The sequence below is a fragment of the Chiroxiphia lanceolata genome, chromosome 2, assembly GCF_009829145.1.
Source record: "Chiroxiphia lanceolata isolate bChiLan1 chromosome 2, bChiLan1.pri, whole genome shotgun sequence".
NCBI classification, from domain to species: Eukaryota; Metazoa; Chordata; class Aves; order Passeriformes; family Pipridae; genus Chiroxiphia; species Chiroxiphia lanceolata.
The window spans coordinates 74,443,937-74,471,865 of NC_045638.1; the positions used below are offsets into that span (position 1 = coordinate 74,443,937).

Sequence of the window (27,929 nt, forward strand, 5' to 3'; positions counted from 1 at the left end):
TTGAAGACCCAGTTTTCTCTTTAATCCTCTGGGGTAAGCTATGAAACAAGCAGTCAGAAGAGTGAGGACTCAGTGTCATGAGTGGTGTGCATAATAGTACAATAATATGGGCACAAAAGAGATTGTCGCCTTTAGTACATGAGGGTCACTAGAATTTATTATTATTGTCATTACCTTTTTATTGTTGTTTTTTTTTATCCATGCACCTTTATATTTACTTGCATGAATTTACCACAGGTTCATAGTGGCCTTTGCCATTTTAATGCTTACAGAGCCTAAAGCTTCCAAAATGCCTATCTGGCCTGTACATATTTCATTAAAAATAAACTCTATATAATAAATAAATATATAAAATAAATAAAATGTTGCCTTTGGAATTTCTATAAATAAATTTAACTTTTTATTTTTATTTTTTTTACTAAGAGGTCTTTGCTTTAAACTCAGTGGGGTGAGACCCAGAGAGTGATTAACTGAAAAGTCTCTTGTTTAAGTAAGACTGCACCCTCCATGCCTTTGTAAATGCAGCGTACACTTGAGCAGGCCACCAGCCAAAAATCCTGATGAATCAAAGTATGGCAGCTATGCTGATATATGACGAAGTACAACTGATCAAAAATTTAAAAGCGTGTCTATTCCCCAGCATGCATCAGGCCTTCCTCCTCCTCACCCTCCTCCTCCTCCCCTTGGCTCATCTCTCTCACGCTCTCATTCCCATTCATGCTCTCCCTTTCTCTCGCTCTCTCTCTCTCTCTCTCTCTCTCACACTCACTCTCTCACGCTCCCTCTCGTACTAAATCAAGCGAGTGGGCATAGGCTCTCCTCCAGGAGGACAAACCTTTAAGTGCAGAACAAAATCAGCATGTTCCATCCAAGCCTCCATCATACATTATGCATGCGACAAAGTTTGGCAACAGTGGAGCTGATGTGATGACACAGCTAATCAATAAGAACCCACCGCATGAAACCTTTATAGTGGTTACTTTTTAAGGGCTCAAGTGAAGGAATTGTCTTTGTCAACTTTGGCTTAAAATATCCTTATATAGTTCCGGTACTTTCTCAGGGTCCACTGGTCTAGGTAAAAAATGTGTAAATTTTTGATGCCGTTTAGTCCTAGTCCCTTCTCTTGGAGTCCCATCTTTATTTAACGCAACATAGTATCGTCTTCCAGTGTCCACATGTTTATATAGATTTGATGAATATGTGTTATACCAGTTTTCTTCAAATTGCTCTCTGAATACACACTCCTGGGTTAATTTTTCCTGTGGAAAGAAAAGAAAAAGCAATAAGGAGATAGCCACTAAAATAAGCTACTTGTTAAAGAATTACTGTTTTCATAGCTTGAAATCGGTACCTCCTTGCTAAATTGCAAAATTAAACATTTCAATACTCCTAGTTTTAGCTATGTAAAGCTGTATTGCTGGCTATTTCAGTAGGCAGTCATGGGGTGGATAACTCTTTGTAAAGCAAAATGATTCTCCCAAAGTCTCATTGCCCAAATCAATACAGAAACTACAAAGCTGAAAACAGATATTTCCAATTTTGATCATTCCCAAGCAGATCACAAGACCTTACTGGACTTGTATAACTAATTGCTTTAATCATGAGTGCACGCATTCAAACAAATAGATATAAGTAAAGAAAACTAGAACTGGTTTGCAGGACTCTAACAAAATTTATGGTCTTAAAATCTCAATGTCTTTTCATTGCATGGAGAACTCAATGCATTTCATTAATTTAAAAAGATACAATTTACTACCCTTCATTTGTTTTATTATTTGTACCATGACCCAATAGAGATTTGAACAGGAACACAAACCCTGCGTGCTGAGATGAAGTCAGGCAAGGAAATGTCCTCCAGGCTTGCCTTACCAGGGTCCTGTGTCCTGTCCTACTGACTTGACCCACTGAAGACATCAACTATTCATGAGACCCCCAGCAACAGAATTCCACTCCTTCCAATTGACCCACTTATTCAATCTGTGTGTATCCTTCTACAACTTTTTGGTCTAAATAGGTGGAGTTTGCTTAAAATGCAGCCACCTGATAACAGGATTTATTTTAGGAAGGACTCACACAAATGACTGAGCAAGAACACTGAAAAAAAGGCAATGAGCTCTAGCATGGGAGAGCTGATGGAAAGCTGGGAAAAATAAGCCTGAAAACAGTCTTTTCAGCTGGCACAAAAAATATAATGATACTTCAATACATTTTTTTGTAACAAGGTTCTCACTTCAGTAACACCATATCAACCAAACCAAGCTTCCAGATGAGGATCAATTTCTAATTACTACAAAGCTCCATACAATGCATGTGTTTTACAGACATGAAATCTTAAAAAAGTCCTTTTAGACAGATGCACAGAGAAGGAAAAATAGAGATCAAGAACCAGATGCAGCAAAGCATATGTGACACCTATGCCGTATATGTGCAACCAAATACAAGAAAGGAGCCACAGCTCAAGCTCCAGTGCCCTCAAGAAGCCACCTTCCATGACTTAATCCAGAAGCTTCCCAAAGTCCACCATCACCGAAGCTTGCATCTTGCCCTGGGGCTGCAGGTGCATTTGGGGCCACCTCTGCTGCTTGAGACTCAGGTCACAACCCTTTCCCAAAGCAATGTGTTTTGGCCCAGATGTTTCACTGCTGATTTGCATGGCAAGCACTCTGCTCCCAGGGTAGAGCTCTGCAGCTCACCAGGATTGAGGACTGGGGTCCCAGTCAGGTCCAAGGAGCCTTACACACCTTACAGGAGCCACCCAGTAAACATCCCATGTGGGGAAAGCAAACCACATGCAAGTGGGGAAAGAAAGCCAGCACCCCTCTACACCTGTACAAACTGGGTACTGAGCTGCAAAGCCAGGGTCCTCCTCAGTGCCTAAAGGTTTGGGATTTTAAGGTTTCTTCTAAATTCAACATGTGGCAACTCCAGTAGGCAAGAAAGGCAGCAAGTGAGCAGCTTCTGATTTCTGACTGAATGAGTACTGGGTACCTCATTACTACTTAGTAAGGAGAAATCCCTGACAGGATCAGGTTTCACATGTTAAACACTTGAGAATTCACTGTGGCAGCAACTGTATCCCTGTGTGGATATAACAACTTATTTTAGAGGCATTTCTGACTATGACATTTTTAATGTTCTAGTAGCTCAAACACAGCAACACTCTATACTGGTTATAGGCAAAAGAAGCACAAATCTGTCAAGTTAAACCCTTATCTAGGGGCCAGACCTTGCAACCTCCAGTTGATAATTGTCTCTATGTCCTTTGCCAGCTCGAAAACACAGCTGCAATGAGTACTACTGGACCAGCAGCAGCTGCAAGTTACACCCATTGCAGTATCCCCCTTGTACAGCCTCAAAAGTACAAACTAGTATGAAAAATATTCAGCTGCAATAAAGATTATCTATAAGTATAGGTTTCATTAGTGTTTTATTTTGCATGAGGTTTAAAATCACTTTTTTTGCTTTAAGACAGAAGCAGATGCTAAGGGATATTATATGCTGGGCCTATATAGGTCCATGGGGAAAGAGAAACCAATTCAAATTGTTTTCCTGCTCTCAGAAGGCAGTAGGATCACATGACAAGCACTGCAGAAGCACTCCCTGCCAAAAATAGCAGCATTTTAGGAAGATATTTCAGTCCTGTCTTGAATTCATTAATTATTCACTTCATCTGCATTTTTTTTAGCATCATCATAAATTTCTATCTTTGCAAGAACAGTACTTCTCCATGCCCTAAAGGAGAAATTTTAAAATAGCCTCTCTTTATCTGGCAGGTTTGATGGATCATGACAGTGCTGTGGCACACATAACTAGCAGACCTTGAATCAGGGGGTTTGCACTGTACTGCACTTGAGATGAGTTAAATGGATTTCAAACTTACAAATTCAATCTTTATTTTACCAGCCTATCCTGGTTTTACTTTCTATTCACTCACAACACAGCTACGTCTCTTTTGTCCTTCAAAAATTGCAGAAATTCATGTATAAACAGTAGGCAAATACTTCATCATGAACTTGACAGAGCAGTCAGGATTCAGGATCAGATATGTAGGGACACTAATAATCAGCCTTTCAGAGAAGTGAAATAATTTCTTTATAAATTCATCGAACCTTTTCCTTCTAGGACACCTAGAAATTCTGGTTGTAGTCAGAAAGCACTGGAGCAAGTCAGTGTCAGTGACTTTGGATCAGGTTCTGTAAGTATTGTGGGACACTAAAATCCCATAATACCCTTCTTCCCATGCCCTGCAAGGTTGTTACAATAATGGCTCATCTAGTACCAAGAGAGAGAGAAGTCAACATCCACCAGGATAGTCATCTGTGTAGAATCATAGAGTCATTTAGGTTGGAAAATACCTTTAAGATCGTCGAGTCCAACCATGAACCTAACACTGCAGAGTCCACCACCAAGCCATGTACAACCACCACCCTGCACAGCATTACTAGCTTACACTCATGTTTTAAGTATGCACTCCATTATTGAAGCCAGAAACGAGCATAATGCAGGGGTGAGGCTGGTCCATCCTGCCAACACCACCTTCTTGTCCCACCAGCTTAGGATGGGAAAGTCTTGATGAAAGCCAACTCTTCCAGTATGGAAAGGATATGATGTTTCCTGATCATAAGTGACTTGCATTTCTCTTTCTGGCTGTGACTTTTAGAAAGTCCCTCTGTTCATAGTTGAAAGCAAGATTTAGCCCTAGAGTACAGCAATTTTTGCATACTTCTATTCTAGCAACTGACTTCTCTATCAATTTTCTAGTGCAAACATTTCCTTGCACCATACTTAAAGTTGCTAGATGTCTTTGTCGAAAGCTGACACAAATACCAAACATACCCAACTGGAACAGCTATGGAAAGTAACCTGCATTCCTGTGAAAGGGGAGGCTGCCTGCCTTGGTCAAATAATTTAGTTCAGGGCCAAATAAGGAGGTGACCTCAAAATTATATCAATCAGATGTTACACCACATTCCACGTGTTTTCTGTGAGGACTGTTCATACAGCATTCAATTCAAAGTAATTGATTTTCATTTCACTACATTTCCACTCTTCACCTGTTAATTTTTTTAACTCAGAATGTTCAAATAATTGAATTGTACAAAGATGCACATATCACAAGCACAAACCTCCAAGACAGATTTAATTCAGAAGTCTGCTAATGCCTGGTCAGTTAGCAAGCACAGGACCCCTTTCCCTTCCTACATTCTCTACCACCTAACAAAGGAGAAAAATAATTATGTTTTCCTATTTCCAGGTAGACAAATTAAAAGTGAGATTGTAAATTATTAAGGTACATAGTTACAGCCATCACAATGAAAGTTTTGCTAGCTTGTTTAAGAATAGCTATTCCTGTGAAGTAGTTCATTATAAATAAGTGAAAATACACAAAACACATGTACACTGCTCAGAGCATGGTTTCATGACTCGAAGACATTTGTGCTGCTTGGTAGTTGAAAGAACAGTGCAGGGTCCTATACAAAACACTTTAATATTCTTTCTTTTTTCTTTTCAATAACCCTATGGATCTAAAACTCTCCTTAATTTTGTAATCTGACAGAAGGAAGCCTCTTCAGATCACCATTCCTAAAATCACAATAAATACCTTTCATGCCTAGTAAATTGTTCTGTTCTATATCATGTATCATTTTCCCTTTTGCAAACTGCTACAGTGATTCATAAGAGACAAGAAAACACCTAACCCAGAATTCCAAACAACTATTAACAAGAAATATATCTGATGTAGTCAGCACTTCCTATATACCTGCTGCACGTCATCACCATGTCAATCCATTCTGTCTTAAAATCATGTTCGAATATGTAATCTCCTAAATAATTTCATGGTAATCCCTCATTATGGCTACATAGCATTAATAAAAACTATGTATGTAGTGAAGAGAAACAACAAAAAAACCCTATTCTTTTCTGAAGTGGTTTGCTCTGATGTTCTGCCTACCAACACACATTTTACATGCCGTTGGCCCTTCCCATGCTGTAATGCAAACAGCCTCTAGAACATACTATGTTCAGCTAATAATTAACACTCATCCAGAGCCGTCATAAATAAAGGTCTAGTTTAGCATTTGCTGTGGTATTGTCTGAACTCCCATGCTAAGCCTGTTAGTCTCTGGCTGGGTGAACAAACTCCAGCCACAATGAGAAGCCAAATACCAGGGTCCAAGCAGCTCCACTTTCTTTTCCAAATTAGACCACAGTGTGAGGCAAACTCTGCACACTGAATGTCTGACTTTGTGAGTGTCACAGAGCTTTCTTTGATGAGTTTCTCCAAGCAGTGTTTTTTCAGAATGCTTTGTTTGATAATTTGACAGAACATGAAAAAGAAAAAAAAAGAAGGAAAAAAAGTCTATCAAAAGGACCAGCTGACTGGTTTTTTGTGTTTGTGTCAGTACTTCTCCACAAGCCTTTCAGACAGAAACCTTACAGGGCCAGAGGAGAGATGGGGCAAATAGTCAGGCACCCATGTTGCCACTCACACACATTTCATATTTCTGAGCACTTCTAATAAGATGAGGGAAATCAGACAATGTGTCCCGGCAAAACCACAGTTAGGCAATTGCGTTCTCCCTACCTGAGGTCACCTTGTACTTTCACAGAGATGGAGCATTCATCTTCCTTTCTTCTCCTAAGCCACTTAGTTACAGTTCTTTTTATATATAAATCCCCACTTACAAAATAAATAAAAAAATGTGTGACTGTTCTGTGCTGCTGCCATGGAGTAGTTATGACAGTGCTTAAAGATTAATATTTTTCATACAAAAAATCCCAAGACCCAAGAGAACCCGGTCTCCTTGGTATCATGATTGCCAAAAGTCACAATACCTACACAGATACACACCCTGTGGTGATTCCATGTTCCTATGCAGGCAACAGAAAGGCAGAGCTTCCTGAACAAAGCAAGCAGACTCCAGTATCAACAGTAAAATCCCAGGAGACTGTCAGTGCAGGAGGGATTTCATTGCTTCACTCCTTTACCCTGTTGCCCCACTTCTCCCACTCCCTTGCTTTCCACACTATCACAGACCTTCTCTGGAGGGACCAGACTGGGATAGGTACTACACTATCCCGAGGCTGTTTGTGGAGTTCTTCTGACATGAGCTGTAGGAGGATGAGAGGCCAATTAGGTTTCAACCCATTTTTGCCACTGCCAGCTCCTCAGCTCTTGGTTTTACTGATGTCCACCCCTTTGAGAGTCTCCTTTGCAGCATCTGTCAAGCTTTAAGCATGCCCTCCCTGGACATGAAATCATTATAAGACAAGCAACCCCACTGTGCCTGAGCTTGCACCTGCCAGCATAGGCTGCACATCAGCAGCCATGCTCCTGTTCATAAAGGCTTGATTTAGATCTGTCCAGCTAAGTGCATGAGATGAAAACTCATTTTCACCTAAATACCCAGTGTCTCCTCATGATGCTTTTGGAAGTCATGACAAAACTCCAGGGACAAGTCTCGGGCTACATAAGCTGTCACAGCATCATTTCTCTGGAAGCTAACAAGCTTCCTTCTCCACACCACAATGGAGTAGGACCAAGACGAAGTCAACTCTTACAAAACAAACAAACAAGCAAGTGTGTTCCCCTACATTTCATGCCAGCAGGATTTGGACCACACTGTGTCATTTACTAGTCACACTTCTGACCTCTATTTTATTTTTCGTTCCCCCAGCACAATCAAGAACTGCACTCATCAATGTTATCTAAGCATCTAATTTATAACGCTTGGCTGAACCCTTCCAGGAATCAGAAAGCAAGGTGGTATGCAATCTGATACAGGGGTCAGAGCCAATTTTTAAAGAAGACAAGGGAAGAGTTCTCACCAGCTTAAATGGAACATGGATCAGGCTTGCAATGATAAAAAGGCAACAAATATTTTACGACACTAAAAGAACCATTTCAGGCATGTTCAGATTTACTGAAAGCTGTAACTTGACCTACCCCAGCTCCCCACTCCACAAATTCTCTTCTGTCAGAAGACAACATATATGTCAAACTAGGGCTGCTATCCTACAGCTACACACACATACTCTTTAGCCTGAATACTAGTTAAGCTTTTAACTGAATGAAGACTTTTAAGTAAAACATGCTTTCCTTAAATCCAACCAAGACGGAACATAGCACAAAAGTGTTTTGTCAGTATTTTTTACTTTGTTATGTGGTTCTCTAAGCACAGAACACAGGCTTAAAGGAAAGATGGCCCTCTTTCAGCAGAAAGTGCTGCCTCTTGCAGGAGCAGCAAAACTCATATGCTGAAAAACATTGTAAAGTGGGGGATAAAAGGCACTTAATCTGCATGAATCTCTACATTCAGTGAGTACCCCCCAAACTGGATTTATCCATCATAAGAGAAGCATTTCATCTCTCAGCTACAAGGTGTCACCATAAAACCAGCAGAATGCTCAGTGCCTCTCATAAAACACTTTTGCCACAGAGACCAAATAATTATTATACATAAGTGTACACTAAAATACTTCATGTTTTATTCTTTCAGTAAAACGATTTGGTCAAGGACTGATGAACTAAAACCTGTCTCTGTATTTTGCTATTAATTTTATGCAAAGCTACCTGCTAGGTACTAGCTCAGAGGACAAGGACAGTACTGACCACATTGTCATTCTGGATGACAAACAAACACAGCATCACAGGCTATCACAGTTTGGAAAGATTCAGCCCACCTCAATGAAATGCCACACATCCACTGGAGTCTTGGAAATCAACAAACTTGCCAGAGAGATTTTAAAATCTACGGTGCTTTGGTGGGCACTATAGCAAAGTGGGCACTCTAAAATCTTTACGTGGCAGGATTCAATAGCATATTCAGTTTAAGTTGTTTAAAAATGAGGCCTTTTAATTTCCCACTTCTTTTGGACAGGAAGGAAGGCCAGCATTTCAAAGAGCTGCTGCTGAAGAAAAGATGTCACATTTCCCCTTTCAGACAGCAGTGCTCCTCCATTGGCAAACACTTCTCATAAATGATCTCTCCAGAGATGACTCTTCAGACACTTCCCCCATTCCTTTTCCCAGAGGCAATTCCTCCATAAAGTCATGGATTTAGATACGCAATTTTTAGTATTTCACCTTCTGAGTAGAACAAAAAGTAGTTCCTTAATATTTTTCAGGAAATTCCCTCATCTTTGGTGTTGCTATGCCCTGCCTTAGGGAAATGCTGGAACTCAGGTGGCTCTGCTCCTCCATGAGACCCCTACTCCTCACATACACATGCATGCCAGTGGACCTGTCTTTCAATGGGTCAGACTTCAGTCATGCAGTTAATTTCAGCTTTGATGAAAGAAGTTGTCATTCTGTTTGAAAAAAAACAAGATATATATATAATAACAACTTGAACAGAACTGATGACTGAAGAGCTCAAAGACCAGGCTGTTGGTCTACCAGGTGCCTGCAACACATGGACTTTCTAAAGAATTCAGGTTTTTAGAGTATAAGGAAAAAAAGAACTTGGTTTTTTGTTTAAACTTTACAACATTTTTATATTCTAAAATAACTCAAAATATTTTCTTGAAGTCTTCCCTAAAGAGTTTCCTATTCTGAGTCTGATTATACACTAGATGCTGTCCTAACAAAGGCATCAGCAGGCCAAAATCCCCCTTGCTATGCAAAAGTATACACGCTAAAAGACTGTCGCTAAATTGCAGACTCTCACAGGCAGGAACCTTGTCTAGATTTACATTTTTAAAATTATGAATACAATAGAGTTCTTATCTTGATCGGGATCTGCTGACGCAACCATAAAATTAATTGGTGGGTTTAGAAGAGCAGGTTCAATTCTGATTCCACTGAGGTCAATGGTATTTCAACCATAATAGAATCAAGTCAAAATTTCTCCTGAGTCACAGTTGCCTCTTACAATTGTGTTAAATTTGAAGAGCAAAGTTTAGCAGATTAAAGATGCATGGCCTAGGCCAGACCTCAAAAATATGCAGCATCCACACCTGAAGACAAGTTTTACCTCAGCAGCAGTATGTGGTACCCAGATATAAAATCTTATCTTCAAATGAAAAGTAGTGGCAGAGGTCTGCCTTTATACAAGGAATGAAAGGAAACAAAAGGGCTTTATAAAGGGGAAAATATGGATTTGCACTGTAACAAGCTTTATTTCTCAAGCTTTTTGAATGCAACACAAATGAATTGCATTACTGCCCATCACCAAATCAGCCGGAGCACATTCAAACCCCAAAGCAAATCTCAACTTAGACAAAATCCCTAATGAAGTCCCTGCAGGGTGGACTTTGTCTACTCTGTCTTTGAAAACGATGAATGGCAAAGTGGGAGAGAGTGCCACATTCACATCTCCCTGGGTCCTGAATCAGAAACAGAGCACATCAGATCTTTATCTGACGCAGCGAATAATCCCCAAGCACATCTCAGTGTATCACTGCTGCTGATGCTCTTTTAGCAGGTCACTTCAACACAGTATTCCCAGATCAGCCGAAGACACTGAACCTTTTCACAGCTCTGGATAGTTAACACAGCTAGCTCCAGAAATGTTCAGGGTTGCAGTGACTGGGAGCAACAAAATTGCAAAGAAAAGAATCTGAAGACGTCCCGCTCTTGCTTGCTGGGTAGGATTTGGGTTTGTGATGCAGTTATGCCAACTTCAACAACTACCTGCTTTCAGAAGCACAGTGCTCAGCCCTTCTCCCATTCCACATTGCACCAGATTCCCCCACTGAGCACTAGTGCTTGCCCAAACAGGCAGCAAGCCAGTTTCAGGAAGCTAAACCAGAAGTGAAGCAACCCTACCAAAAAAAAAAAAAAGGTAAGTTTTTTGGGTTTTTCTGTGGCTTTAGATCCCTAAAATGACCTCCTGACATGTCAGACAAGTGCCAGTGTTGGAGCAAGAAAGAAAGAAATACACAATAGAAGGAGGGAACCTCTAATCTCCTATTTTCATAAGAACAGAAAATTCCAGGCATCTTTAGTCAGGGGAAAGCAAATCATCAAACTAATGTTTGAGTAGAATCTTGCTTAACAAAGCTTAGCTTTATATATATGTCCACACACACACTCACACACACACACATATATATAGTACATAATTTATGTAGAAGATACTCTAATACTTTCCTGTCTCAGGCATGTAGTGAGAGTCCAAGATCAGCAGTGAACTACAGAACAAGATAACGAGGTCATTGAAGGTTTTCTCTCATATAAAATTATCTTCAGACCTAGTAAGCATCTGAAATTAAGTCCTCTGAGGAATATCAAAGATCTGAGGAAAAGTGTAGTATCTATCTCATAGACACTATTAGTAGGTGTCCCTCTTCACTGACAGGTGTTATAGTCTGTGAAATTCTGATTTAAAAAGTACTGAAGCCATAGTTTAAAAAGAACCATAACAGTTACAGTTTCTTGCAAAGCTTTCTTGCTGTGTCAAGCTTACTAATTGAACTATCGATTCTTCCTAAACCAGTACCCACATCTCAAAAGACTTTTCTTTTCTACTGAGTCCTTCATACCTTGCTGAGTGGGTTGCAGTTTCTGCTCTCATCCCCAGTGCTGGTACCTGTGGAGAACATCATTTAACAACACCCAGCTTCCAGCAAAGCTGCTCATCCAAATTCCAAGAGAGACTGTCTGCAAAGGTGGAGTAGATGAGGCAGCTCAAGTTTCAGGGTTTTTCTCAGACTTATGCCCTCCACAAATGTCCACAATCACAGAACTGTTTCCTACTGTACAGTGCAGAGAAAGCATTTATGCTTAATCTCCCAGCTCCCTGCAAAATTCCCTCTGGCCAGCTCAAAATCTCGCTTCCTCACAACCTGAAACTTCACCATTATCCAGCCTAAGCTTTCTTGTGACCCATTCAAACCAATCCATTCTTGTACTCTATTCGAGGACTTTTTTTTCCTCCTTGGTGTTAAACCTCAACATATTCACAGAGAGCAAGAGCATACCCTCTCAGTTTTCATTCTGCAGGCTAAGTCAAAATCTTTAGACTCCATCATTTGATAGCCTTTTCATCCCCCCGATCATCCCAGTAAGCCCTTTCTGCACCTGTTTTGGTTTCAATCCATCTTCTTTAACACAAGTGACCAACTGCATTGTGCATTTAGACTGAACCCTCCCAGTGCTGTATGTAGTGGCACTGACAGAGCTCTCCCTGAGCCTCAGAGGCAAATATTTTAGGTACTTTAAGTCACCAGGGCCCTTCTGTGAGGTTGCCTCCTGTGCTGGAAATACTTCCCAGCTTAGCAAAAATTTCAACAATACATCACCACCTTTTTATGGCAAGATGTTTAATGTCCCTAATAAAAACAGGGAATAAAATCAGTCCAAGGACCAATCCATAAAAACTCCACTAATAGTTTCACTCCAGTCTAACACCTTTCAGCACTCCCCATTGCTGTCTTCTCCTCAGAGTTTTCACCATCTATCATACAAGTCTTCTATTAACACTAATTTTACCCACTGTAACAAATGCTCTCTTCTGTGGGTCATACCTAAAACAGCCCTGCAGATTAGCACAATTTCCCATTTCTAGAAAAAGAAATTCCTACCAAAAATAAAATACTAGGTTTGCCTGAAACGATTTATCCTGCTTCAGTAAACTCATCTTGTGTGTACTTCCAAGTCCTCCTCTACTGTTTCATTTAGAAGCATGTTTCTATGCCCCAAGCATAACCCAAGTCAGACTGACAGCCCTTCAGCCAAAAACAAACCACGCAGCCAGAGGTACACACACACTTGAGGATGGAAAACACCTGCATTGCCTTGGAGAGAAGCAAACACTCCCTCACCAGGGCTTGCTCCCACCTTTGTGCTACACCTTCTGGTGACTTGGGAAGGAACCACTGTGGCTGAAGACCTTCTGCTTGTCCAGATTTGTTTTCCAGTTTCCTGCTTCAATTCCCCAGGCAGCAAAGAAACCCTTGTGCCAGGAAAAGGGAGCAGTCGGAGGGTTGGAGGGAAAGCAGTCGCTTCTTTTAGCAGTGCTATTGGCTGCCCCTGCTCCCTTTGTTCATCCCATGACAGGGAATTCCCCAGACCCATGTTTGCACCCCAAGGAATATATCAGAAATAGGGCTAGCCCACTTAGCATCCACACTCAGACTGTATTCCATTTACAGTCCCACCAGAGTACACCATGTTGGCAAAGACTCCTGTTCCTTTTCATTTAATAGTTTAAAAAGATTTCGCTTTATATCTTAGTATATGTTTCAGGACCCAAATCAGCTTTATTGCAGGAATTGCCATTTTATCCTCATGCTTCTACACCTCTAAGACACAGGTTTTTCTGCAACCTGCCCTTCTCCCATTCCTCACAGACCCTCTGCTAAGCACTCACAGCCTTTTAGTCTCCAAATCCTTGCTTGCAGTTTCACCCTTTCTGGGATAGTGTTTCCACAGGATTTTTGCATTTCTGAAAAAGTTTCAAGTTTCCTTTACATTCAGAGCCATAATCACCTTTTTGAACTGGGCCTCTTCAGATCTCAGTCTGCCCATCAAATTAGCTACAGGTCTGCTTCTTGCAGTCTCCTGCTTAAAGCAGATTTACTTAGGAAGACACGAATCACTGTTTTTGCTAAAACACACCAACAGGTTTCTGATCATGAGAGTGCCAGCTTTTCCCGAGCAATGCTGCTTGTGAGGAAAACCTGACCACTCCTTGCAAGTCAGCTGCCACAGAAACTGCCTTCTGTCTCTCCACCATTTATACCGTTTATCAAAAGGTACTTTATTATTGTAAATAATAATAATAACACAAGCAGAAGGGTTTTTAATCTGGTGCTTCAGCCGTTACCCCTCCTGGGATTTGACCACTCTCAGCCTAGAAGTCTGTGCCTTCACTCAAGGAAATTGCATTTAATTCTCCTTCCAAAAATTGTGCATTGCAACTGTACTGTTTCCAGGCTCACCTCAGCCATGGTACCTATGACGAACACTGATGAACATATAATCCAGATTATTATTAAAAATTTAAAAAAAAAAAATCTATCTGAAGTGTATCGAAAAGCTTTAGATCAGAGGTGCTTAACACTAAAAGGAAAGTGTGATGACACTGCAGGGTAATTTATTTATTTATTTAAATACTTGTAGTGATCATATACTTGGCCCAAATGCTGTTCCCAACATGCACTTTCAACCTGTTTTTTTCTTGATGTTGTTTCCGTGCACCTTGACCTAACCTTTGAAGGGCTGAACAATTCCCTTCCCTTATTTGCATGGGAACGTAAAAGATATTTTTAGAATGCAGCCAAACAAATCCATGCCTACATCAAGCAATTTTCAGTAAACTATGACAAACCTTTTTTGTCAAAAAAAATTCTGTTCATCTGTCTTTGCAGCTGCATAGCCCTTCCAGGACTGGGGGGACTCAAACAAAAGCATAAAGCACTGCAGGTGCAGCCCTCCTTGGACAACCAAGAAGCGTATCATCACCTCCCTGCACACTTGCTGGGAAAACATGTTCCTTCAAGGACAATTCTCTCTCTCTCTATCCTCCTCCACCCTCTCTCTAGTGTTTTAGGAGCAAAAGAGAAGTTTAGTATCCCAAAACAAGCTTTCAGTTAATGTTTTGAAGGACAGCAATTTATTACTCTGTTAAAAGCGTTCCTAAATATCACCTTGCAGCACACACCCTGTAAGTCAAACCCAGAAGTGTGTAGTTCCCTCTCTGGTTCCCAATCTGGGCTCTTCAGCCCTGTCCCAGCTGCTCTGTGCAACATGAAACTTCTCTCTTTACTCTCCCCTGGCCTCACCCTCTATACACTCCTAGCTCTTTCCCCCTTCCCCAGAAGTCCACCATCTCCACTCCCGCCTTCCTCCTTCCCTCTGCACAGCTCCCTGATAGCTGTTCCAGATCTTCCAACTACCAGTATTCCTCCTGACCATCCAACCTGAGCTGTCTTTTGCGACCTGCCAAGGACACAAGGAGCAATGGAGGTACCAGCATTTGACAGAATCATAGAATGGTTTGAGTTGAAAGGAACCTTTACAGTTCATTTAGTCCAACCCCCTTGCAATGAGCAAGGACATCTTCAACTGCATCAGGTTGCTCAGAGCCCCAGCTAAGCTGACTCTGAATGTTTCTAGTGATGGGGCATTCACAATGTGTCTTGGCAACCTGTTTTAGTGTCTCACCACCCTCACTGTAAAAAATTTTTTTCCTTATATCTAGTCTGAGAAGAGGAGTGGGGCAAGTCCATGTTCTTGGGAGATTGGTGGGGCAGGGATGTCAGCAGTGGGATGTAGCACAGCTCTCTACTACAGAAGAGCCCAGGACAACCAGAGCAGCCAAGGCGAGGGTGTTCCATGGTCTTGCTGTGTTTGAGACAGCACAGGACTGCCTCAGAGGACAGCCCGCAGGGGGAACAAGGGGCACCCCATGGTGTGGGTACACATCACTGCCTGCCATGTGGGTGCCACCTTTTAATATGCCCAAGGGCAGCACAACGATGGGGAGAGCCCACAAAAGCATGAAGGTCTTGGGACTGATCAGAGAGACCTCCCTCACTCCATGGCATGGCCCTGAGGAGTACAGCTAAGACACGTTTGCTAATGTTCTTGTCAGAGGTGCTGGCAAGAGCTGTTTGGCACTTGGGAAGGAAACAGCCTTTGAATCTTCTCTTAACACCCTTAGGGTCCTGTCTGTAGTTTGTATTTTTCCTCTTCTCCAGTGACAAGCACAGTAGCTGTTGTAAAACCTGATGAGTCATAGCTGCAGGCTGCAAGGGAAAGACAAGGTAAAAGGAGAGCAGAGACAGACAAGACGGAAAGCTGCTGTCACTAACCAGCTTCCAAGTCATTGCTATGTAGCTACCACTGGCTTCTCTGCAGTATCACATACATACATCTTCAGCTTTCCCTGGCTGAATCCATGGCTTGAGGAAGAACTTGAGAACAGTCACACTATGTTACACATACCTGCCTAAAAGCAGCATAAGAGTCACTGTGCCCTTCTGACCAGAAAGTGCAGTCAGAACTGCCCACTGTAACAGTGGGACATTGGGAAGAGTTTGTCAGGCAGCTAATCTAGAAGAAAAGCAGAACTTTGAGAAGGCCAAGACTAACGTGTTTTGATCAAGATATGCTGAAACTGCCTTTACTGTTGTCTTTCATGAAAACTGGCAGCGGTCACCAACCCTGGCTGCTCTGCTTTGCCGTATGTCCCATCTCCAGTGGTACCACAAATACACTGGGAAAAATCTTCCTGTGACAAATGTTTCAAACTCAAATACAGAAGGATAGAAGTCTTTAAGGTCACTGATTTGATTCACACCTAACATATTTTTCATGCAGTAATTTGAATATGATAGGGTCACAGACAAAGGACACCTGTTCCAATAGTGTCGAATACTGAATGCCTTACAAATGGTGGATCTAAGCACCTACTTAGATCCACAATGCTAATGTGGAGCAATACCAAGTATTTCTTAGGCTGCTATTCAGTTGTGTGTGGAAAACACTTTTCCCACCGTAGGAAACACATTCACAGTGTCATAAGTGTACCTACTCCATGAAAAAGCTGGTGTTATTCATGGCCTTCAGAAAAGAAACCAAGACAGAGGGATCCAGCTCCCAGCACAGCAGCACAAGGACAACTTACTGGTGCAACAGAACAGTTCAACTCAAGTGACTGCTCTGCTTAATGCAGGTGAACAACTGAATTAAGTTTTTTGCAGTCTATCACATATCAGTCTCAAAACTAATCTTGCTTAAACTAGTCTTCTACTTCACCAGAGAGATAATTCTGTGCTGGATTGTGCCTTGCTTCTAGTTCAAGTTGTAATATTTATTCCCTCAGAGAACTTACTTTTCAATTAAGTGGATTTTTTCACCAAAACCAAAAATGAAACGTTGTCACTTAAAAATGTCCAGCCGATTCGACACAAAAATCTGCTCTGAGGCATGCTTATCTCAGTGTTTCTAAGAGAGCTGACAGTTGCTGAAATATAGGCACTAGGATTGCTAGTGTTGACAAGGCTTTAAAGCATCATCACATTGAGTAGCCATTAGAGGTTATATTTCATTGGAAGTAATGTAATTCAATTACCATCACTCTTTAGTATGTCCCGTCTCTGGAGGCTGACAACAAGCCATATCATCCATCAGATTTTAACCTGAACTTTGCATTCTAGCCTCACAGATTGCCAGTTCTCCATTATGAATGGCTTCATATTTTTAGTGTCCTTTCTTAGGGAAAAGAGGTTATCCAATTATATTGCACATCCATCTGCCTGCCTGTCTCTCTTTCCTTGGCTTTTCAACTAGTTTCAATCAGGAGGCAAAGGTCTTCAAGAAAATTAAGTTCCTATCAGTTTTTCAACTAATCAGAGGCATGGTAAAAAAGAGAAATCATTTGCACATCCCACTTGGGAGTGGTAAACTATGTAATCCCTGCAAACTGACAATCTGGTGAGCATGGACAGCTAATACTGTCACTTTCTCCATACAAGAAACACAAAAGGCTGAGGAATTTGTGCTATTGCAGGGACAGAAGGTCAGGGAGACCCATGTCTTGTCCTGTGAGACACAAACCCCTAGGAAAGCAGACTCCTTTAGAACTGCTGTTCATGGAACAACTATTTTATAAATGCAGTGAGCTTAGTAATTTACAAAGAATTTCTTGTGCGTATTTCTTCCGCAAAGAATGTTTTGAGTAATTCACTCTGACAGTCAAACATATTGCAAATAGAAAATATAAATTACACAGAAAAGCAAGGTAACATTTGTTTTCCCAAGTCTATGCATTTAAGCTCTATCAATAAGCACATTTTCTTTCTCAGAATATCTGAAATGCAGAGTAACTGATTCACTATGTTTGTAAGTTTAAATAATTACTCTTACTGATTATTATCAACATTACTGATTCATATTACTGTTGTTGTTCTGCCTTTTTGCTGCCTAACTGAACCATAAAAGTACTCATGACTTTGCTAGTTCTTAATCCCATTCATCAGCTGCACAACAATTGTGATTTATGACAGCTTATTCCTCAAAGGCAACCTGTTTACCTCTGTCACTGTGTCCATTCCCTTTCTCACTCCCTCTCCATCCTTCCAAACTTTACCTCCTCTGTATTACTATTTATGCTAAATCCCTTTTCTTTGGCCTTTCCCACTCACTGGCTCTCACCAACTCTATATCGCACCTTCTCCCATGTCCACACATCCTCCCTCTATCCCAGTCTTGCCCCTCATTCTACTACCTCTTTTTCTGCCTCCCACATACACTGTCATTATCTGTATTTTCTGGCTTCCTCCCCTAGCCTGTTCTTTGCTCAGAAGATAGTTCCCTTCCCCTTGCTCACACAAAACCTTACTAGAAAGAGATCGGTAAACCTGGACACCCTTATAAAAACACTTCTGCTGGACTTTTCTGCTTTCACTTCCCTATACTTCACCATGGATCACATTCATGGAAGCTGCATTTCCCTCTTACTCTTTCTGTTCCACTTGCCCATTCACCACCAAAATCTCATGTTTTCTCCCACTCTCGCTGTGGCCCCCACCTTTTCCCAGTTAGTGCTGCTCCCTGTGATAGTTATCTTCAGCTACACCCAAAGCTACACACTCTATCACTTTAACTTCTTTTTGAGTGTTTCTCTGCAACATTTACTTTATCAGTCGACCATTGTCACCTTCTCTTCTGCTTCTAATGACCCCCTGTGAATGCACAGCTTCACTTTGCTTTAGACATTTGCTTACCCTTCAATACTTCCATCCTCTCCCTCAAAGACAACTGCCCCTCTAGTCCTTGAGGTTGACATTTTACTGCTAGAAGAGTTTGCCTTCTACCGTTTGGGGAGTTACCTGATCCATTTCAGATGCCCCCTGCCCACAGTCTACCCAGGGTGTGAACTCCAGCATACATCATTCCCAGATAAGGGTCACGTCCTACATACACACACACACACACACACACACACACACTCCTCTGCTGGAAGACAGCCCATGCTGCTGAGAACAGTCACCCATCAGCTGCAGGTAGGTTGGCAAACTCCCATGTCTGAAATACCAAGTTTTACTCCTCCCTCATAGCCATTACTCACTCCTGCTGCCATTCCTTAGGGAGCACCAGTGGAACATTCAGGACAAGACCACCAAGCCTCTTGCCCTCGTTCCCATACTTTTTATAACTTTTGTCACACTTGTGTTTCTCATTTTCTCATCTACATATGCCATCCCTTCCCTCATGCTCTACCTTATTTTGTCAATTCCTAGAAAGCTCTCTGCCTACGCACAAAAGGAAGCCACTCCGTCTCAGTTTAAGTTTCTACTAAAAGGACACATTCACAAATCTTACAGTCTTCACAAATCTTTTAGTCTTCAATGACCAGCTCTGGCCATCAGTCTCTATTGCTTGTAGCTAAATTGCCATTCATCTGCACTATTACTCTTTCCTAATTTTGTCACCTTTTCCCTCTCCCATATTCAGTATGTCACCCACAGGGTCTTGTTTCAAATTAGACTGCAAGATATTTAGAACAGAAAGAGTGCTCATATAGCATATACACCTAGTGCAACAGGAGCTTGTAGAAGCTAGCATTTCCCCCAGAGAATACAAGTATCATAACTGCCCAAGGCTAGTGGGAACTTACCGAGCCGTACAGTTCCCCTTTCTCATTCATTCCAAGGTAAAGTCCACTGTCGACCCCTCGGATGCTGACCAAGCCCACTGCTATACTGATAAATTCCAGTATACCTATAAAATGCAGGAAAAAAACAAACAATGTATACATTGTTTCCATTGAAAGATTTTTTTTTTCAGATGTGACTGATCCCTGAGTCTCGAGCAGCTATTTTCAAGGCTGTTTTCCCATTTTCTGTGTTGTTTGGAGGAACATAAGGAACAAACAAATATACAATACTTAAAGCCCTTTGAGTGCCTGTTAGAATGATGAATTACAAACAGCATTAATGTACCAACTGAAAAGATTACTCTTACTCTTTCTCATCATTTCCAAACACAAACTCAGTTATACTCTGATTTGCACAGCAGATAGTACATTCAGAGAAAAAAAAAGTTTTTAGAGTGCACGAATTAGTAGAAGTGAGGAACCTATGAAATTTGTCTTGCAAAATAAATTCTGAAAAAGTACTATTTAATCAGAATTGTGAGATAAAACAATGTTACACGTGGAACTAAAAGATCTACTTCCAGCCATCAATGAATCAGGAATACAGGGAAAGATTTACTCACAGTGTGATCTTCCAGAGGCTTGACAAATTAAAATCCTTAGTATAGTCCACTTTCATTCATTTCTGTTTAGATAGTAACCATTCTCCCTATGTTATTATTTATTCATCTCAAATTCAAAAATTAAAATATCCTAAACCTAAGTAATAGTGTATACAGGATTAACTCTTCCCATGCACGTAAGAGCAAGCTCACACAGACATTTGTGCACATAGAAATAATATTTTGCCAAGAAGCACCGCTTCTGCAAAGCTCCCAGGTTCAGCATCCACGTGCACAGTACAGCAAGTATCTGTATCAAGTATTGGCTCATCTGGTTCTGGAGGCTTGGGGATTTTCTGGCAGCCTTCCCTGCAAATTGCTTACCTCTTCAATGAGGATGCTACCAGCCAAACCTTGCACAAACCTAGAAGTCTTGTGTAAAAAATGGAAATTGCTTTCTATTTGGGAGTGCTCATCTTAGATTGTAATGATCTCACAGGAGTTATCCAGCAGCATTCAGAAGCATGCTGCTGTGTTACTTTCTGAGTCACAAAATAAAGCATAGAGTAGCATTTTCAATATATTTTGTGAATTTTCATGCCTAAGCACACCATATAACTATTTTTAAAGCTCATTGGAAACTATATGAATATGAAATAATAAAATAAGGGTATAGTATGTGTTGAGCCTCATGCAGCAAATAAAAAAGCACTTTCATGGATTTTTTTAACAATTAATTTGGCATCTCCCACAAAATAGTTGTGCACTAATCAATAACAGGCATGAATCACAAATCTAACATGGCACAAGTTGATGTCAATAGGGAAAATTTATAGCCAAGCTAATGTGAAGATGAAAAGTATTCCCTGTAAGGGACTATTGATCATTACCTTATATATTATTCAGTACTACAAACACCATAGTCTTACTGTTTTGATAATCCTGTTTTAAGGCCTGGGTATCTTAAACTATTCTCTACATACGCACAAATAAAAAATACTGGGGGGAAATATTTAGTAATTGTGGATTCTTTTAAGTAATATAAAGTGGCAGCATGCTGTTTATCTGGTGTATGTAGTATCTCAGATACAATCGATCCATGGAAACAATTTAAACATTCCTATTATATCTGGACATGTACTTCCAGATTTCTTACTAAGTTTTTTTCTATAAAGCTTTTACCAAAATATCATGTTACTTGGTACATGTTACCAAGCAATTTTAACTGAGGTTAAATCTTACATTAAGTGTGTATTATACAATACTATAGCTAAGTTAGTGAGTCTGGCATCTTTCACAACAGTCTAAATGTAGTCTTTAATTGCTGTTCTCATTTCAAATATTTGGGTGCATGCTGCTTAGTGCATAAAAAGAACAAAAAAGCACTGTCACATCCTATCGTAAGTGCAGAAGATGAATTTAAGGTACTTTCGCAAAGAACATCCACATATTTGAGGTCAGAATAGAGACTTCTTCATTTGAAATATTCAAAAACCTATTCACAGCAAGTTTTATGTGCCATATTAAGTCCTTCAAGAGATTATCTGGGGCGAAGCATACAGTCTTACAGAAGCCTTGTCAGTTTAAGGATTTCATGATTTGCCCCTACAGTTCTGTGAATATTTTCACTGTATAGTTTCTATAATATATGGATAGTACTTAGGACCTGAACCAGATATTAAAATAGATAATCCTCCTCAAAATGAAGCTGGATCAAATGGAAATCAGGGCATCTCCAAACTTTAAAAGCTAGGGGCCTATTTATAGTTGAAAACGGGGAAGGGAAGCTTTGAGGAAATAACTGTCTCAGTACAAGGGGTACTGAATTTCTTTTCACCAGACACTGAGCATTTTCTTTAATGAAACCACTTCACAAGAAGTTTAGGAAGAAAGTTTTGGGGAAGTTATTTATTCCTGACACATCAGCCCTTCATGCACCTTCTTCTACATGATCCAACTTTGACCATGCTGAATGGCAGCAGGACACCAGCCTGACATAAAGGTTGGTCACGCTCTCCTGTCAGGCTCACAGGTGAGAGGGGGTGGATCGTTCACAAACGTGAAATTTTAACTTTCATCTAGCTTAGCTCTGGTGAAGAACAGGCCTACAGAAAAATTTCCCTTGGCTTTTAAGCAATGAACACCTCTGCAACTACACGGTCTTTTTGTTGTTGCCGCTTTGCCCTTTGCACATTTTTGTCTTTGGCTACATATAAGCTTTCTTTGTATTGATGGATTGAAGCAATTTAGTTTCCCCTTAGCACTCTAAAACACCGAAGAGAACAACGAAGACGGTAAACTCTGCCAGCCAGTTCTTTGTAGGGCTTCCAAGGGAAGCGAAGGGCAGGGGAGGGTGAGGGACCGTCCGGACCCTGCTCTCCCCGGGCTGCTGCGCGTCCAGCGATCGCCCATCCCGGGAAGGGCGAGGGAAGCAGAGCCCTTCGTGGCTAAGAAGCCGCCGGGAGGACAGCCTGGTGACGGGGTGAGGGAAGGAACTTCCCCGGAGCCCCTCCGCTTCCGGCGCCCCCCTCCCTTGCTCGCGGCCGAGGCTGCGGCGCGGGGCTGCGCGGAGAGGCGCGGGGCTGAGCGCTCCGTCGGGATGCGTCCCGCCTGTCGCAGCTGTCACCGCTCCGCCCGCTCCCCCACATGATGCCAATTAAAAGACGGGAGGGCAGACACAACCCCCCCTAGGCAGCAGGGCCCTGCTTCAGTTTCAGGCTCTTACAGCGCCCTTGCCCTCTTCCCCTCATCCCCTCCCCTTGCAACACTCAATAGCGGGGGAGACTGTCGAGGCCGCTCGGCGCCCTTCCCTCCCCCTAAAACCTGGCCCACGATTCACAGTCCCGGGGGCCAGAGCCCTCCCCGCATGCATCGCCTTCCTCCTGCCCCGTGCCGTCTCTGGGGAGAGCCAGCAGACCGGGGCGGGGGATAGGCCCGCCCCGCCGCATACAGCAGCACAGAAGAGGAGGGCAGCCGGAGGGACCCCCCATCCGTAGCCGCCCCCGCGCCTTCCCGGCGCTGAACCTGCCCCGCCAGCCCAGCGCCGGAGCAGGCAGGGCGGGCCGGGAAGGCGGGAGGGCGGGCGGCTGAGCGGCTCCCGCAGATGATGAACGCAGCGGTTCCTTGTAGCAGCAGGTCCCGAGGAGCGGAGGTCACCTGCTGACAAGCTTTTTTTTTTTTCCTTTTCCTGCATGCTCCTATTTTTTTAATGCTGTGCATGCAGTACTTGTGCTGACGCACAGAGGCACGCCTCTCCGCTGTTACAGAGTTCCTGAATTTACAATGACTCTGGTGTCTAGTCAATGCCCTAGACTAAAGGAGACTGCATCAAAAAAAAAAATTATTTTGTGACCCAGGAGAGATGAGGCTTTGACCCCCTGAGATCACATTACGGGGGGGACCGAGCCGGGCTCTCCCGGGGAGCTTTTCTTTCAGAGATGGACATCTTGCTGCAGGGATTGCGAAATGCCAGGGCTCCCAGAACCGGGCGAGTATAGACACACAATATGGCTCGGTTTACTGTATTCAATAGGCACACATCCAACATAGCATCACAAAAGAATTACTCTTATCTGATGTCTCTCCAGAGGTGTGTGCGTGTGTGTATGTGTGCGGGGAGGGGGATTCCCACAGGGCAGAGCCCAGAGAGGAGTTTACGCGCAGCCCCTAATGTTTTCTCTTTGTCCGCCTTATTCCTGAAAGAAAACTTCCTTCTGACGCGTACCCCCACATTGACATGCACACGCGCGCAGGTTTCCCTGCACGCGCTCGGAGGAGACCATGTAAACCCGCTCTCCCCCGGGCAGCTCCTGAGATGGGATGCAGACCTCCCCAGTATCATCACAAGACTTTACAATCACCAAAACCCAAATAGCATCTGCTATTCGGTGACCTCGCAAACACAACAGCAATCTCACAGCACCGATACAAAAGCACTGAGATCCTCTTCCCTCCCCCCAGAGAAGCCGGGAGCCCCAACACATCCCATGGGTTCGCCGTGCCCGCTCTACCCGACCCTGGAGCGAGCAGGGGCATCACCGGCGCACTCTATGGGAGAAGAGTTGTCACTGGGGCGCGTCCTGCGGGGGGAGAGGGAGATCAAACCGACAAAGACAAAAAACCCAATCTATTTAAAGCCAAGGCGCTGCGAGGGGTGAAAGAGCTGCCCCTCGGAATTGTCAGCTTCCTAAACTGCGGCTGGATAGCCATTTTTAAAAACAGACGCCGCGAGTAATGTGGTCACCGCCGCCTTGCAAAGGGGAACAGCTGGCGGCCCTCCTCTGGGGGCGGCGGGGCCCCGCGGGCCGCCAACCCACACCGCCCTGGCTGCCGGTGCGCAGCGCCCTACACCTGCTGCGGCCCCGCACCGCGCCTCCCTCGCCGGCTCCACACAGCGCCGCGCCCGCCGCTCTCTGCCCGCACCGCAGCGGGCTAGGGGAACCTGCGGCGGTAGCTCAGCAGCCACGCACGGCGTCTGCCTGTGCCAAGGAAAACGCCTAGCTGCAAAATTCCCCTCACTCCGCGGCTGCCTGAAACACTTTCAGCACTTTTTCTCGCCCGCAAGCGTGGATGTTGTGCCTCGGGGATAGCCGCGACGCTCCCCCTCGCCCTGCACCCACCCCCGTGGACCCCGGGCGGGTGGGCGGCGTGGGAGGGAGGCAGAGCCCGTAAGCAGCACGAGAGTATCAGGGAGCAGTGGATGCCGGGGGATGGAGGATGAACCTGCGACCATGCGAGAGCCTCAGTCCTCTCCTCCCCCGCCCCCCCTCTCTGCTTCCCTTCTGAGTCCTTTAGAGATCACCTCCTGCAACACCAGCATTATCTAAACAGCTTCACAAAGCAATAAAATACAGCTTAGGTATTGTTCAACATCTGGCATTAAAATACAAAGAGAGAAAAAAATCACCACAGGACTTTGTTTTTACGACCGAATTTAAGTGCTGTCAGGTTAGTTCACTCACAAGTTAACTCCTTCCAACAGCTGGGAGCGTGGTGAGCTAACCTGGCGTATTTTCCTCACCCCTCCTTAAGAAAAAAACCAAAGAATCAGCTCTTCCAGGCTGTTTCAGTTACTTTGATGCATTCAATCTGCCAAGCCTTTAACAGACTCCCTGACAGCAGAGAAGCTCCAGGCCCACTGGACTCGCGTGTGCATGTGCATGTGTGGATGTGTGCGTGTGTGCATGCACAGGCTCTCCGGAGCGGCCGGGGCCATCAGCCCTTCAGCTCTCGCTGCTGAGTCACAAATAGCGTCCCTGGAAAGGAAATCCATGGAATGCTATTTCAAATTCGCTGCCAGCCTGACACGCCACACAGCTCGGGAAAGGCAGATTTTGGCGCAGGATTCCCGGCGGGTTCCGGACCCCACCTGCGCTCCCTCCTTTCCCGGGCCGCCGGCCACCGGCAACGCCGCACAGCTGCGGGTGCGGGCTCGGGCGGGCGGCGAGCACCGCTGCGGGTCGGCGGGCGCTGCCGGTGAATCCTCGCCGAGCAGCGAACCAGACTGGGTGTGCAGTTCGGGCAGTTACTAGGGCAGGTAATCGGTAGAGAAAACGAAAGAAAAGCCCTCGTCAATTTGCGTATAGGACGAGAGCCACTCCCTCCAGGAAACTCGGTGAATTTTAAATTGTCGTGGTTAATGATTAAAAACCCTTTAAACTCTCGAAATCAAATCATTCAGCAGAAACGTCCCGAACAAAAATTCCACCACCGCCACCACCACCTCCCAGTACGCGTCTGCTCTTAAGCAGAACTTGAGGCTACACAAACATCGCTACTAAACACCCGGCGACTTCGGCGAGGGCTCCTGCTCCGCCGCGGTGGTGCCGCTCGTGTACATCTGCAACCCCGGACACAACTCATTTTTCCCCTCGGCAGATCAGTCATCAGCACAAACCCCCCTTCCCGCCCGCCTCGAACCCCCCCACCGTCCCCCGCCCGCAGTTCTGCCCCATTATTTCATCACATGACCACTAAAGGGTTAAGGATAATACCTACCAAATCTGCTGTGGTCTTGCCTGGTTCCCTGGATAGTACCATTGGGGAAGATTTCTAAATGAAATCCAGTCCTGCAGTATAGCTGTCTCCGCCTGAGGATCCCCTTTAAATGGTCCAAGTCCGTGACCGCAGGCCCCCTGGGTAGCCCACCTGCCTCAGACTGACCCAGGTGGTCACTTAACAAAACCGGACTATCCACCGGCAAAACGGGCACATTCCCAAAGGGTACTGCATCCTGCACACCGAAATAGTTCCCAACTTCACCTAAGGGAGCCATCAGAAGATTCTGCTTTTAGAGAATGAGAATAAACAATAATGATGGTGCCAAACCCAGGAGATATAAGATTAGGTATATTCCACTCCTCTCCCCTCCCTAGCGCAGTTACAGAGAAAATGTTCTTTCTTCAATCCATTAAATGCATAAATAAAAGTAATATTCTCTTTTGACTGGTACAGGTTCAAGGTCAAACCAGTTAGTCTAAGAAACCACCACTTTATACTCACACACTGACATATTTATAAACATATAGATGTGTATATCTATATAAATGCATATATCCCCAGCTCTTAGCAAGCAATACGGTCTTCAGCCCATCCAACTGTAATAAAGAAAAAAATCCGTAGTTTCTCCATTTGGTTTAAGATAAGAATGATCATAGCAACTTAAATACCTAGGCGTTATAGGGATTTTTTTTTAAGATGCACAGGCTACGTCAGGATTTATGGATTCTGATTCCAGAAAGGCATGCGCTGTTTTTACTCTATAACAGACTGCATACATCAGCATGAATCCTGCAAAGGGGGAGGGGGGAAATCTCACGTTGTTGGCTGAGATAAATCCAAAAAAAAAAAAAAAAAAAGGAAAAGAGAAAAAAGGAAAAAAAAAACTTTTGACGTCCAAATCTATTATCCAGAATTCTCAGGAGGCTCAGCAGATGTCCACTGGTTTAGGATTATTGACGATCCACAAGCAAAGCAGCAACATACAAGTGCTTGTGTCTTTCTTGGCTGGCTCGAAACAGGTGTTGCTTCTGCAGGGCTCCCTGTGAAATGTTGTACTCCAGCACTGAGCTGCAGCTCTTGACTGTGGATCTCCATCCAGCACGCAGAGTGGCGCAGGAAGAGGCATTGGGCTGGGTTTAAGGTAGTCCTGATTGCTGCTGGAAGGATTCTCCGAGGTCCTAGCGCTCAGCTCTACCTGCTGCAATACCAAGCCGCTTCCAGGGCTCGGCACGGCGCGGAGCGGCTCTTGCCGCTCTGCGGCAGCGCGGCGCTCGCCGGCAAATAAATAAATAAGTGGGCGAAACTTTGGGGGAGGAATAAAGCGACGCGATGCTAAATATACCGCGCCCGCCCGCTGCGGGGAGCGGGCTCCTCGGGAGATGCCCGCATAGCCCGAGTCCCCCCTGACATTGGCGGGGGGAGCGGGGCGGGCAGCGCCCTGCCTTTCCAGTCCGAGCCCGGCCCGGGGCCCGGCCCCGCCGCAGGGGAGGCGGAGGCGAGGCCGCCCCGCACCGCACCGCAGCCCCGACCCCGGCCCGCTCTGCCGCAGGTAACCGGGCTGCCGCTGTCCCAGGCGGGGTTCAAACTCGACTCCGGCGGGACGCGTCAAGTTCGGGAGCTGAGGCTGGTCTGGGGGGTCCTTATCGCCCACGCCGCATTTCTTGCCTTCTCCACTCTGGCCCCCAGCCCCGGCAGCCCGCAGCACTCTCGCCCTGCCTCTGCACTGCCGGAGGGGCAGTTTCGGGATTACCGGTGCGGGTAAGCGCCAGGGCCCTGT

General features: G+C 44.0%; 1 protein-coding gene across 1 annotated transcript; it reads right to left on the reverse strand.

Annotated features, from left to right (window-relative positions):
• FGF9 (fibroblast growth factor 9) lies at nt 1–27,393 on the reverse strand. Its single transcript, XM_032680769.1, has 3 exons — nt 26,150–27,393; nt 19,572–19,675; nt 1–1,259 (listed from the first exon to the last, which is right to left on the reverse strand). Exons 1-3 carry the CDS (start codon nt 26,424–26,426, stop codon nt 1,014–1,016), a joined length of 627 nt encoding a protein of 208 aa, XP_032536660.1. The 5' UTR covers nt 26,427–27,393; the 3' UTR covers nt 1–1,013.
• Nucleotides 27,394–27,929: the final 536 nt, after the last annotated feature.